The sequence below is a fragment of the Aspergillus sydowii genome (genome assembly GCF_001890705.1).
Source record: "Aspergillus sydowii CBS 593.65 unplaced genomic scaffold ASPSYscaffold_1, whole genome shotgun sequence".
In the NCBI taxonomy this organism is placed as follows: Eukaryota; Fungi; Ascomycota; class Eurotiomycetes; order Eurotiales; family Aspergillaceae; genus Aspergillus; species Aspergillus sydowii.
In genome coordinates this window covers 4,186,903-4,200,311 of record NW_024467859.1, presented here as the reverse complement: position 1 = coordinate 4,200,311, position 13,409 = coordinate 4,186,903, and the positions used below count along the sequence as shown (strand labels likewise).

General features: G+C 49.5%; 5 protein-coding genes across 5 annotated transcripts; all 5 read left to right on the top strand.

The window, feature by feature from the left end:
* The first annotated feature begins 53 nt into the window (after positions 1-53).
* Positions 54-1,310, top strand: ASPSYDRAFT_354007 (60S ribosomal protein uL2). Its single transcript, XM_040845335.1, has 5 exons — positions 54-96; positions 166-223; positions 306-797; positions 883-968; positions 1,040-1,310. Exons 2-5 carry the CDS (start codon positions 175-177, stop codon positions 1,175-1,177), a joined length of 765 nt encoding a protein of 254 aa, XP_040708685.1. The 5' UTR covers positions 54-96; positions 166-174; the 3' UTR covers positions 1,178-1,310.
* A 784-nt stretch (positions 1,311-2,094) lies between these two features.
* mpt (putative DNA repair and transcription factor Ada) lies at positions 2,095-2,877 on the top strand (the record flags this gene model as incomplete). Its single annotated transcript, XM_040848826.1, has 1 exon — positions 2,095-2,877. The coding sequence occupies one exon, from the start codon at positions 2,095-2,097 to the stop codon at positions 2,875-2,877; it is 783 nt and encodes a 260-aa protein (XP_040708684.1).
* A 1,694-nt stretch (positions 2,878-4,571) lies between these two features.
* Positions 4,572-6,100, top strand: ASPSYDRAFT_142592 (BAR domain protein; the record flags this gene model as incomplete). Its single annotated transcript, XM_040841256.1, has 5 exons — positions 4,572-4,698; positions 4,760-4,927; positions 4,985-5,100; positions 5,162-5,442; positions 5,500-6,100. 5 exons carry the CDS (start codon positions 4,572-4,574, stop codon positions 6,098-6,100), a joined length of 1,293 nt encoding a protein of 430 aa, XP_040708683.1.
* An 857-nt stretch (positions 6,101-6,957) lies between these two features.
* Positions 6,958-11,448, top strand: ASPSYDRAFT_140260 (putative RSC complex subunit (Sth1); the record flags this gene model as incomplete). The annotated part of the gene is made up of 4 exons (XM_040841029.1): positions 6,958-7,050; positions 7,218-7,425; positions 7,485-11,179; positions 11,242-11,448. The coding sequence occupies 4 exons, from the start codon at positions 6,958-6,960 to the stop codon at positions 11,446-11,448; spliced, it is 4,203 nt and encodes a 1,400-aa protein (XP_040708682.1).
* A 759-nt stretch (positions 11,449-12,207) lies between these two features.
* On the top strand, positions 12,208-13,250 carry yop1 (putative membrane biogenesis protein (Yop1); the record flags this gene model as incomplete). The annotated part of the gene is made up of 6 exons (XM_040840871.1): positions 12,208-12,261; positions 12,489-12,695; positions 12,765-12,773; positions 12,888-12,951; positions 13,019-13,076; positions 13,133-13,250. 6 exons carry the CDS (start codon positions 12,208-12,210, stop codon positions 13,248-13,250), a joined length of 510 nt encoding a protein of 169 aa, XP_040708681.1.
* Positions 13,251-13,409: the final 159 nt, after the last annotated feature.

Sequence of the window (13,409 nt, the reverse complement as noted above, 5' to 3'; positions counted from 1 at the left end):
AGGCTAGTGTATTCTGTAGCGACCTTTGGCCCTAACCCACAAAGCCCTTCGATCTTGAATTCTCAAGTTACAACCCGTCAAGCCAATCTTCCTGAGGTACGACGACTTCCCACCACCATCGCTGGCGATCTTTCTTTCAAATACTAACCTCCAGGTTCGCAATAGAAAGTCGCCATGGGTCGTGTGATCCGCAACCAGAGGAAGGGCCGTGGCTCCATTTTCAGTGAGTGCGACCGCGTTCGCAGAACGACTGTGCGATGATATTATTGCTTGGGATCAAAATGCTGATAAAATCTCTCTTTCAGCGGCTCACACCCGTCTCAACAAGGCTCCTGCCCAGTTCCGTGTCCTCGACTACGCTGAGCGCCATGGATACACCCGCGGTGTTGTGAAGGAGATCATCCACGATGCTGGTCGTGGTGCTCCTCTCGCTAAGGTCCAGTTCCGTCACCCCTACAAGTTCAAGCACATCACCGAGACCTTCATCGCCAACGAGGGCATGTACACCGGCCAGTTCATCTACGCCGGAAAGAACGCTGCTCTGACCATCGGCAACATCCTTCCCCTCTCCTCCGTCCCCGAAGGTACCGTCATTACCAACGTTGAGGAGAAGTCCGGTGACCGTGGTGCTCTTGGCCGTACCTCCGGAAACTACGTTACCGTTATCGGCCACAACCCCGATGATGGCAAGACCCGTGTCAAGCTCCCCTCCGGTGCCAAGAAGGTCATCAAGAACACTGCCCGTGGTATGATTGGTATCGTCGCTGGTGGTGGTCGTACCGACAAGCCTCTCCTGAGTATGTTGTCCGCATCATGAACCCGTTCGACCAAAGCTGGTTGGGGAAATTTGGAGGAAAATAGCCGCTAATATATTCTGTACAGAGGCTTCTCGTGCCAAGCACAAGTTCTCTGTCAAGCGCAACAGCTGGCCCAAGACCCGTGGTGTTGCCATGAACCCCGTCGATCACGTAAGGCTTTCCTCCCCCTTCTTTTTCCACTCGAATATGAAAAACAGTTCTGACAAGAATTCTCTCTACAGCCTCACGGTGGTGGTAACCACCAGCACATTGGTAAGGCCTCGACCATCTCCCGCTACGCCGCCCACGGTCAAAAAGCCGGTCTTATTGCCGCCCGGCGGACTGGTCTGCTCCGTGGTACCCAGAAGACCAAGGATTAAACGTGATATCATATGGAGTTTTTTTCTTTGTGACGGGTTGAAAAGGCTTTTTGCTATGAGACATATGTACTTAGGCGACTGCGGACGCGCCCTTAGCCAATTCAAGGTTGTGGCCCAGAAACAATTTCATTGACGATTAAAAGCAAATGGGTTGAGCAAATGGGATTACAAAATCTCACGCTTTTGGGTTAATTCCAGGTATATCATATCTCAGCATCTGGGGAGCACGTGGGTAATAAAATAAAATCATGGAATGTCTTATTTAATCCTATACTCCAGTCCCTTCGTACAATTTGGAAGTATAGTGGTACTAGTTGCTAGACTGCCTAATGAATTTGTGAAGCTTGTGCGTAATAGCAGATCCTCTCGAGTTTTCACAGCGAAATTCAGCGTGCACTCCTCAACACAAACCGCAGTAAACGAAAACTTGACATTGTACATAGATGCGTCGGGCCTTCGGCAACCGTATGGCTGCTGACTACTTCTAAAGTACCTTATTGGGACATCATTTATATGATCCTAGCCCGGTACCACTAGGTAAGCTATCCGTGGCTTTTATATGGAGCATTGCTATAGTCACCCAAAACTACTACCTAATTGATTCGCCCCAAGTGACTCCCAGAGACCTATACAGATCATATGCAATTCGTAATACCATAGTATATCTCATCATAGTTTTCGATTATAATTGTCTCGATTAAGTTTCGAGTGTGGTTTTGTAAATTTTCACTGCCCTGTGCTGGTGATTGAAGATATTTGGGATTTGATCTCAATGTGGCCAATCAGCGCCACGATCCCCATCCAGCAATGACGACGGCAGCTGGACATTCACCTTATAAATTACGGGAACAACCCCTGCCTCTCGAAGCGCCATGATATCGATAAACGAACTACCTGATTGATAACCCTTCAGCAAGATGACTCAAAAAACATCCCCGCAGAAAATCCCGCGCCTCTCCAAGACCGCCCCTCTTACAACCTCCTCAGCCAACCGCTGGCAAGCAGTCGTCAACCGCGACCCAACGGCTACATCCTTCGTCTACGGCGTCCGCACGACCAGAATCTTCTGCCGACCCTCTTGCCCTGCGCGTCTGGCACGCCGGGCAAACGTCGAGTTCTTCGATACACCCGCACAGGCGGAACGAGCAGGGTTCAGGGCCTGTAAGCGCTGCAAACCGGAGACACTCAAGCCGGCTGTCAACCCGCAGGTCTTGTTGGTGCAAAAAGCACGTCAGACTATCGAGTCTGACATTGCATCTGGCAAAAAACCGACGTTGGTCAGGCTAGCTGGGGAGGCAGGCTTGACGCCTAGTCATTTCCATAGGGTGTTCAAGAAGGTTACGGGTGTTACGCCAGGGAAGTATGCGGCGGCCGAGACTATGAGTATGGGGACACGTGAGGATTTGAAGGGCAAGCCGTTGGATAGTGATCCTTTCAAGGATGAGAACGGCGGCAAGCTCCCGTTTCAGCCCTGGGATGGGGAGATATTCGCTGATTTAGATACTTGGTTGGCGGGCTTGGATGGGGATTTCGGCGGGGGTGCTGTTGGCGCCGATATCGATAGTACTTTGCTGTGGAATGATTTCGATGTTTTGATAGCCGCAGAGGCTGACTATCCTTCTTGTCAGGAGGTTTGTCCGCTGACAGGGGCTGCTCATCTTGGGTTGTCTGATCCTAATTCACCTAATTCTGGTGCCTGAAGGAGCGAACACTGAACAGGATTTCATTTGTTGGTGTTCAGGCGCGGGGTTCACCCATAGAGTTATTGTCAGTGCTTAGCCAGGGACGGTGATCCTTCCATCGGGTGTCTAATTTAGAAAAAAAAAATGCACCAATAGATTTTTGTGTGATTTATTCATTGCACATGCAATGGGTGAGACATTGTCAATCGGTAAAGGAGCTAAAAATATATATTTGAACTGTGGAACAAGACACGCGACCAGGGAACTGGAATATATATGTTAGATAGTGAAACCCTGACCATCAATACTCTGTAGGGTATTCTTAAACGCTTCACTAGTGCGGTTATCTCCAGGAGATTGAACACCTCGTCCCTTTTGCTTGGACTGTTCCACATAATTGAGTGTGCATCAGACGCCCCCAAGCCTTCCCAGGTTGCTGAGACATGTTCCAGATTGAACAATAAATGACGGTATTACACTAGAAACATTGTTATTTTGGCAAATGATAATTGCCAATTCTAATTGATTCTGATCAACTGCGGTAATACGAAACAAAATTGGCCTTTTGACGAACGCAGTGCAGTGTATTCATGTCGACGCCAGGATCTTCGAATATTGCTGGCGTGGCGCTTTGGGACGCATCAGCAAAGAAGATCCGTGCAGCAATCCCATCCGCCGCGGCAGTTGATCATTGGCGACGTCCCCCATGATGTGACCATCGCATTTGTGGGTTGTGCTGTAAATAGATTGTGGCAAAGGATCTCAAGTTCGAAACGTCGGCCTGGACTGAATGCAGGCCCACCCGTGCGGCCCACCGCTTTGGAAACGCGTGTCGCTTTCAAGGTCTGGGCGAGTCAAAAAACTATCCAGAGGGTGACACAGCGAGGGGATACCAAGATAACCGATTTGCCAGCCGTCGCATGTCCCAACCCGCTAGGTTTCAGGCACACGCCATCGTCTGTCAATCGGTGGCTGTGAGCCCCGCAGCCAAATGATTGCCAGTGCCAATTTGTGTAGCTCCCAACGTTCGGCATCGGATAGTCCAGCGTCCGCACCACGAAGTCTTGCCCAGGGCCTGAACAACTCCGGTTTTGATCATGGTTGGCAGAATACCACCTTCTCTGGCGCCCGTGGAGCAGAAATTGAGACGCTGTGGCGCTTTCGGTGATGTCTTTGCACGATTGCAATTGGCATAATGATGATGTTCCTCTCTGTCATTCCTCAACGGTTGCCCAAGCGCTTTAGGCATTTCTGGTCGCAATGGCAATACTCAGGCATCCCCATTGAATTAGTGTTTACTCGACGTATTATCGTGCGCCGTAAGCTAAATCTGCGTGCGAAACAAAATTAAGAAATAATAAGAATAGGAAATAGGGTACAATTTAGCTGCGGTGGCCCGTGGGACTGCCCATTAATTATCCAGGCCCTCCCCTCTGTCGCAAAGTCGCCTCTTTCTCTCTTTCTTTCCTTCCCTCTTTATCAACTCCCTTTGCATCCCCCGCCTGACACTAGATCTTCAGTCTATCTTTGGCCTCAAAAAACATCGGTCCTTGTCAATTCATCTTGCCTGGACTGATACTACGCTCGTTTACTACCGCATCCGGCTTATTTATATGAGCACCTCAGGCTCGTTCACGTTTGGGCTACTTTGTTTTTGCCTTTAGGCGCAACTTGAACAAATCACACATACACACCAGTACAAAATATCCAATATGAATGTCAACAAGAGATTCGACCGCTTCAAGCAATGGGCTGGGGAGAGAATGGGAGGTGAAGTCAAGACCAACGTCTCCGACGACTTCAAAGCTCTGGAAACGGAAATGGGCGTCCGTCATGAAGGTATGCATGCCAATCATTCAAAAGCTTGTCTTGCATAAACTAATGCCGGTGCATACTGAAGGTATCGACCGTATACACAAGTCTATGACTGCCTATGTCAAGTCCGTCTCGAAGCGCAGCGAAGGTGATGACAAGGAAAAGACACTGCCCATTGGCCACCTGGGTGGTACAATGATTGTTCACGGAGAGGATTATGATGCCAATTCTGATTACGGACGTTGTCTTACTAGTAAGCTATTGCGGTCGTGTGGATGAAATTCAAAACGGAGTTCTGACTTTATTCTAGCCTTCGGAAGAGCAGAGGAGCGTCTTGCTCGCATCCAAGAGACATATATTGCTCAGGCGACGTCGAGCTGGCTTGAGTCACTGGAGCGATCCCTAACCCAGTTAAAAGAGTACCAGGTAGGCACATTCCTCTGTCTGGGTCTGAGCTTCTTCGTTTCTAATAACTAATTCCGCGTAGACATCTCGCAAGAAGCTGGACAACCGACGCCTGGCGTACGATGCATCCCTCTCCAAGATGCAGAAAGCGAAAAAGGAAGACTTCCGCGTGGAGGAGGAGTTACGGACACAGAAGGTTAAATACGAGGAAGCCACCGATGAGGTTCACCGCAGGATGATCGACATTAAGAATACCGAGCCTGAGAATGTTATGGATTTGGAGGCTTTTCTGGATGCGCAATTGAACTACCATGAGCAGTGTAGGGAGGTGCTTCTTCGGTTGAAGAACGAGTGGCCAAACGAGTGAGACCTCTTCAAGAATAACGCGTTTAGGATGACCGCTCGGCTAACATGGAATAGGCAATCTTTCAGCCAACCCTCGAACGGCCACCGTGGGACTCGCCCTCGTTTAAACACTGCCCATTCACATCATGACCGTTTCGGACCTTTGCACGAGGAACATACGAATGGTGTCGAGGCACGACCGGTGATTCGATCCAACACACACAGCTTCGTGGAAACGCCAGTCAGAAAGGCCTACGCCCACGACACCTCACCTCATCGGCCGGTCTTGAACCGCACCCCTACATTTGAAGGCCCGGCGCAGTTGCGGCAGGTCCACGAGCATCCCGTTGCTACTCAATGGGCAACCCAGACAAACAGTGAGAACTTCGTTTCAAGGAGGGACAGCATGCAGAGCCGTCCATTTAGTAGAGTGGCCCCAGAAACCACGGAGGATGCCGGCTATCACAGCGGAAGTGTGTCTGATCGCTCTGACACCAGCTGGATAGAATCTCGCCAATCGCCGTTTGGCAACTCGGTGTCAAGACGAACCAGTTCGGGCACCTTGAGCGGTGCCACGCACAAGAAAGCTCCTCCACCTCCACCACCCTCTCGCGCAAAGAAACCCGCGCCTCCACCACCAATGAAACGTCCTATGCTTAGCGCAGGTCAAGTATGAGAATTTGAATCTTATTAGTGAATTAGTTTGGGAAACCTGGCGAAGCTTGGAAATATGAAGGGCACGGATGGGGGAATGTAGATTATTGTTTTCTCCGCATCCACCTCGCGGGCGAGCTTTGGAGTGCGGATCACTTTATTTCATCGCGGGAGTAAACGGTTTCTGAGTCCAATATTATGTATTATTGTTAATGCTGTGTGAAATGACTGCCATTCTTCATTGCCAACCAACTACTCACATATGAATTGTGAAGTAGTAGAGCGTGATGGGATTAAAGCCGGCTAATCCCAAAGCGGCCAAACCGGGCTGAGTCAGCACCACGCCTCCACGTGACAGACTGGGACGGCAAACTTCTTCCAACTCCTCTCCCTCGCAACAGGCCTGGGTGAGCACCGCCGACCAGCACGGAAAGTCGCGAAAGCCCCGTCCCTCCATCGCCATTTCATCAAGACAGGCTTTCCACGCGCTCTCTTCAACATCCACCCTCCTTTTGGGGTCTTTATCCCCACCCCATCATCGCCTCACCCTTCCCTTTTCGCCCTTTTGCTGATTCTCCTCTTCATTGCCTACCGCCCTGGACCCCCCGACCAGTCTAAACATCACGAAACCTGTCGCCAAGGACCTGATACAGGTCGCTACTTGTCGCATCTATCGACAAAAAAGTCTCGCAGGTCTTTATCCTCCGTGAATTCGCGCGTCTTGTCGCCTTTCCCTCGCGATTCTCAATTAACCTCACGAATTTCTTTTCCTACGTGTTCCTCTCGCTTCCTGACTTGGACGCTGTCGCATAAAAATCGCACTACCGACGTGTCTCCGCCCCCCCAATACGTATGAATAGACAATAAGCGCGCACAATCATGACATCTCTTCAGACAGCCCCCAATGTGGCGGCTGCGAACATGAGCCTACCCGCGAACTTAACGCCGCAGCACATACAAGAGGTTCTTCAGGTATGGTGTCCTTGCCCCTTCTCTATGTGCTCATGCTTTATCTCATACCCTCCGCCCAACACACTTGCTCAATTGAATTGCTCTCACTTTGCTCCAAATAAAAACAAAGCAAAAAAAAGAAAACTATTTAATCTATACATTATTGCCCGTACCTAACTGTACTATAGAAATTCAAGCAGATGCAAGAGCAGGGCGTCCGCCACGATGACCCAGAATACCTTAAGGCCCACAACCTTCTCGCTGCTGTTCAGCGACAACAAGCCTTTCAAAAGCAACGACAGTTGGCCCAGCAGCAGCAGCAGCTTCAGGCGCAACGCCAGCAGCAACAGAATGGTTCCTCAACGCAGGAGCCTGCTCAGCCGAATGGAGTTAACAGTAAGCATAGACCTAACGCAATATTTTCTCTCCGACTTCTACTTATCATCGTTCTCTAGGCCGGTCCAACTCAAACGCTACCCCAAACAGTACTATCCAAGATGCGACCGCCACACTAGGTCAGAAGGGCGCTCCAGCTGCTAGCGGCAGCTTTTCTGCAGATCAACTGCAGACACTCAGAAATCAAATAATGGCTTTTAAGATGCTGTCTAAAAACCTTCAAATACCTCCGCGCGTTCAGCAACAGCTTTTCATGTCCAAGAAAGTCTCTACCCCTGCGCCCTCTGATAGTGTCGCTACGGCTGAGAATGCTTTGGATAACGCTGCGCAACCGAAACCGGAACAAGCTGCGCCCCCTCCTGATCTGCTCAACGCGAAAGAGTTCTATGATGATTTCCAGTCGCCGTACGATTTGATGCCCAAGACAGTCAGCTTCACAGATCACGCTTCTCGCGCTCATCGTATGCGCATACCAGCCCTGATGCCACCTGGGGTCGATCTGGAGCAGGTGCGCGAGGAACGAGAGATTGCACTCTACAACCGGATCAATGCACGGAAAGCAGAACTCGCCGAGCTCCCTGCCAACATCGGCGCATGGAATTCAAGCCAAAGCGATACCGCGACACCCGACGATGCTCTAAAGCTGAAGGCTTTGATCGAGTATAAAATGCTCAACCTTCTACCGAAGCAGAGGCTCTTTCGGAAACAAATTCAGAATGAGATGTTTCATTTCGATAACCTCGGCATGACAGCGAATCGCGCTAGCCACCGACGTATGAAGAAGCAATCTCTGCGGGAAGCTCGGATTACGGAGAAACTTGAGAAACAGCAGCGCGACGCTCGTGAGACGAGGGAGAAGAGGAAGCAATATGATCAGCTTCAAGCTATCCTCAATCACGGAGTGGAGCTCCAGAATGCTGCCAACCAGCAACGACAGCGCATGCAGAAGCTCGGCCGTATGGCGCTTCAGCACCACCAGCACATGGAACGTGAGGAGCAGAGACGTGTTGAACGCACTGCTAAGCAACGTCTCCAGGCTCTTAAGGCCAACGATGAAGAAACGTACTTGAAACTCTTGGGGCAAGCCAAGGATTCACGTATCTCTCATCTTCTCAACCAGACTGACGGTTTCCTCAAGCAGCTTGCCGCGTCCGTCAGAGAACAACAACGCAATCTGGCCGAACGTTACGGTGAAGATCACGAGATTGAGGACGATGAAGATGAAGATATCGCGTCGGGTAGCGATGATGAAGGCGAAGGTCGCCGAAAGATTGACTACTATGCCGTCGCTCATCGTATCAGAGAAGAAATTACTGAGCAGCCCAGCATTCTTGTTGGTGGTACCCTGAAGGAATACCAGATGAGAGGTCTGCAATGGATGATCTCTCTCTACAACAACAACCTCAATGGAATTTTGGCCGACGAAATGGGTCTCGGTAAAACAATTCAGACTATTAGTTTGATCACACACATTATCGAGAAGAAGAGGAATAATGGACCATTCTTGGTCATCGTCCCCCTTAGTACTTTGACGAACTGGAATCTCGAGTTTGAGAAGTGGGCACCGTCAGTCTCGAGGATTGTTTACAAGGGTCCACCGAACGCTCGTAAACAGCAGCAACAAAACATCCGGTGGGGAAACTTCCAGGTTCTATTGACCACATATGAATATATCATCAAGGATCGACCTATTCTGAGCAAGATCAAGTGGACGCATATGATCGTCGATGAGGGTCACCGCATGAAAAATACTCAGTCTAAATTGAGCAGTACGCTTTCGCAGTATTATACCAGCCGCTACCGATTGATCTTGACTGGTACCCCATTGCAAAATAACCTCCCTGAACTGTGGGCTCTGTTGAACTTTGTTTTGCCAAATATCTTCAAATCAGTGAAGTCTTTCGATGAATGGTTCAACACACCGTTTGCTAATACCGGTGGTCAAGATCGCATGGACTTGAGTGAAGAAGAACAACTGCTCGTTATCCGTCGCCTGCACAAGGTTCTCCGGCCATTCTTGCTCCGGCGTCTGAAGAAGGACGTCGAGAAGGACCTGCCCGACAAGCAAGAAAGGGTTATCAAATGCCGCTTCTCTGCTTTGCAAGCAAAGTTAAACAAGCAGCTGGCGACACACAACAAAATGGTTGTCAGCGATGGAAAGGGAGGCAAAGTTGGCATGCGTGGTCTTAGTAACATGCTGATGCAGTTGAGGAAGCTCTGCAACCATCCTTTCGTGTTCGAGCAAGTAGAAGATCAATTGAATCCGGGACGAGGCACAAATGATTTGATTTGGCGTACCGCTGGAAAGTTTGAGCTGTTGGACCGGATTCTTCCAAAATTCAAGGCGACTGGACATCGTGTTTTGATGTTCTTCCAAATGACCCAGATCATGAACATTATGGAGGATTTCCTTCGTCTCCGTGGGATGAAGTACCTGCGTCTTGATGGTTCAACAAAATCGGATGACCGCTCAGACCTATTGAAGCTTTTCAATGCTCCAGAGTCAGACTATTTCTGTTTCTTGCTATCGACGCGTGCTGGTGGTCTTGGTCTGAACTTGCAGACAGCCGACACTGTCATCATCTTCGATTCAGACTGGAATCCTCACCAGGATCTTCAGGCTCAAGATCGTGCCCACCGTATTGGCCAGAAGAATGAGGTCCGAATTCTAAGACTTATCACCTCCAACTCAGTCGAAGAAAAGATTCTTGAGCGTGCGCAGTTCAAGCTTGATATGGATGGAAAGGTCATTCAGGCAGGAAAGTTCGATAACAAGTCTACCAATGAGGAACGAGATGCACTCTTACGTACTTTGCTTGAAACTGCTGAGGGAACAGATCAAGTCGGAGACCAAGACGAGATGGACGATGATGACCTGAACGACATAATGTCTCGATCGGAAGACGAACTGGTAGTCTTCCAACGTATGGACAAAGAACGACAGAAGACCAGTCAGTACGGTCCTGGTCACAAGCTGCCGCGCCTACTGAGTGAGAGTGAACTTCCTGAAATTTATATGACTGAGGAAAACCCGGTAGCGGAAGAAGCCGTTGAAATTGAGATGTCCGGTCGCGGTGCCCGTGAGCGCAAAATTACCCGCTACGATGACGGCCTTACGGAAGAGCAGTGGCTCATGGCGGTTGATGCCGATGACGATACTATTGAAGAGGCCATTGCCCGGAAAGAAGCAAGGGTCGAGAAGCGTCGTACCAACAAGGAAAAACGTGGCCGTAAGTCGGCAGGCGCTGAGTCATCGCCCGAGCCATCTCGCGAGAGCTCTGAGACGCCGCAACCCAAGAAGCGCGGCCGCAGAGGCCCTGCTCCAAAGCGTAAAGCAGAGGAGCTAGTGGAGGAGACTCCTCAGCCTAAGCGTAAGAGGGGCAGGCAAGCCAAGCCCGTTGAGACGCTGAGTTCCGACGATCGAGCCGCTGTCCAGCAGATTCTGAACAATGTATATCAGGCCTTGATGGACATGGAACAAGAGCTTCCTGCCGATTCCTCTGATAGCGAGGATGGCCCTGTCACACGTGCCATCATCGAACCATTCATGAAGCCGCCACCCAAGTCGCAATACCCTGACTATTATATGATCATTCAAACCCCCATTGCTATGGATATGATCAAAAAGAAGATCAACCGTGAAGAGTATCAGAACCTGAGAGATTTCCGGAGTGATATCCATCTCCTCTGCCAGAACGCCCGTACATATAATGAAGACGGCAGTATCCTGTTCCAAGATGCGAATGACATTGAGGTAAGCCAGCCCTCTCACTGATATAATATTCGTTATTTTGACCCTGACTAACGTTATTATAGGCGCGTTGCTTGGCCGAATTGACGAAAGAAACAGAAACTTATCCACAGTTCGCCAATTTTGACGACTCTTCGGCATCTGCCAATGACTATTCAATGTCTGCCGTTGCTGGGCCTGAAACACCTAGCGCCTCCACACCAGGACAACCGAAGTTGAAACTGACTTTCAACGCCGGAGGCGCCGTGCCCGGCATGAACGATGAGCAGTGATTCACTAAGAGAACTCTTGTTGATACATATACTCTTGTTTTAAAGATATTTTGCCAGTGCTTGCACATTTTACGTTTCTTACACTGTTTTTATTTATTTGATTAAGCATGTATTCCACTGGATCCGTGGCGGCGGCGTTTTGCGACTGGGCGGCAGGCGAGCTATAATGCAGGCTGACGGCGCAGTCATTTTCTGTTCTCTTCTAAGGATGAAACAGGAGAGTTTCACTGATATGTTTATTTAGTAGTGGTTGTTTTTCTGGCCCTTGCCTGTTTACTTCTTGCGTGGTGAGCTTTCGCTCTGCACTGGCGATACTAGATCCACAGTTCTTGATCCAAAGACTGTTGTGCTTGCCGCTTATAAGTTGGGTTTGCAGGCCTCGCACATTCGATAATCAAATGATGGAATTGGTATTAAATTTTTTCTGTTGAAGATAAGGACACACTAGGCACTAGTAAAGATCATCCTATCGATGGAGATCATTTGTCAGAATCATCTGCATCTGTGATCTGGAATAATCTGGACGCCCATCGAGCACACACCACCTGCAGGCCTCGGCGAAGAAAGACGTCATGGGATCACGTGCCATAGGCACACCGTCATTCGTTAGTCCCGCTCGTCATCTCTCACCTCACTTCTGGGCTGCAAGATAACAACCTCCACCTTTCCTGCTCCCTCGCTATCTCCATCCATTTCGTCAATCGTCGAATACACCATATTTCAAAATCCTTTCAAATATATAACATAACAAGAAAAAAAATGGCCAGTTTCCAGGACCGTGCTCAGCACACCATCGCTCAGCTTGACAAGGAGGTAAGTTGTTTGTGCGTTTCTAGCACAGGCCTCGGAGTGTGCGGTACCTTTACGACCTCCCAAAATAGCCTCCATATTTGATGCTGTCCCATCGCTACTCAATCCCACCTTATCGTTCTGAACAAGAGGTTTTCATACCGCACTCTCCGATCGCCAGCTAGCTTATTGTTGCACTCGTGCTTTGTTTTCCTTTCGCACTAAACACAACTAACGAGGTCCCTATATAGCTCTCCAAGTACCCTGTCCTCAACAACCTCGAGCGCCAGACTTCCGTCCCCAAGGTGTACGTCATCCTTGGCCTGGCTGGAATCTACACCTTCCTGGTCTTCTTCAACATCGCCGGCCAATTGCTTGTCAACCTGGCTGGCTTCATCCTCCCCACCTACTACTCCCTCAACGCCCTTTTCACATCTGGAAAGTCGGATGACACTCAGGTGAGCACATTATCAGCTTAGCACTAACGCATGAAATATACATATTTACTAACATGTCTTGTGATCCAGTGGTTGACTGTATGTTCTCGTGATTCCTCCATCCCTGCAACCGTCAGGGCTGTTCACCTAGGCATTAGCTTAGCACGTGATCCCGTATCGCAAAGAACCGGAAGCTAACATGTGAATCAATAGTACTGGGTTGTTTACGCTTTCTTCACCGTTATTGAGAGCGCCGTCAGTGCTCCTTACTGGTTCCGTAAGTACTTTTTGCTTTGGGCAGAGAATTGGCATATAGAACATATGCTAACGTTTAATCCTAACAGCGTTTTACTATATCTTCAAGTTCGTCCTTGTCCTCTGGCTGGCTCTTCCCCAGACCAAGTAAGCCATCGATTCCTGATGTATTCAAATGTAACAACGGCTAACCCAATTTTTAGCGGTGCTCAAGTCGTCTTCAACTCTCTCCTCCAGCCCCTGGTTGGCCGGTACTTTAACGGTGGTTCTACCTCGGCCAACCTCCGAGCCCAGGCTGATGCCGCCACCAAGGAGCAGTAAATAGACGGACCGTAAATAAGAGATTTGCGGCTTTTGTTCCCACAGCCGCAAATTAGGTCTATTCCTTGCTCATCTGGTGAACCAAAAAAAAATTAACGACGAAGACGATAATGAGACTTCGCTGTTTTGACAGAGTTGGCGGAAGTGGTGGTTGTGGTG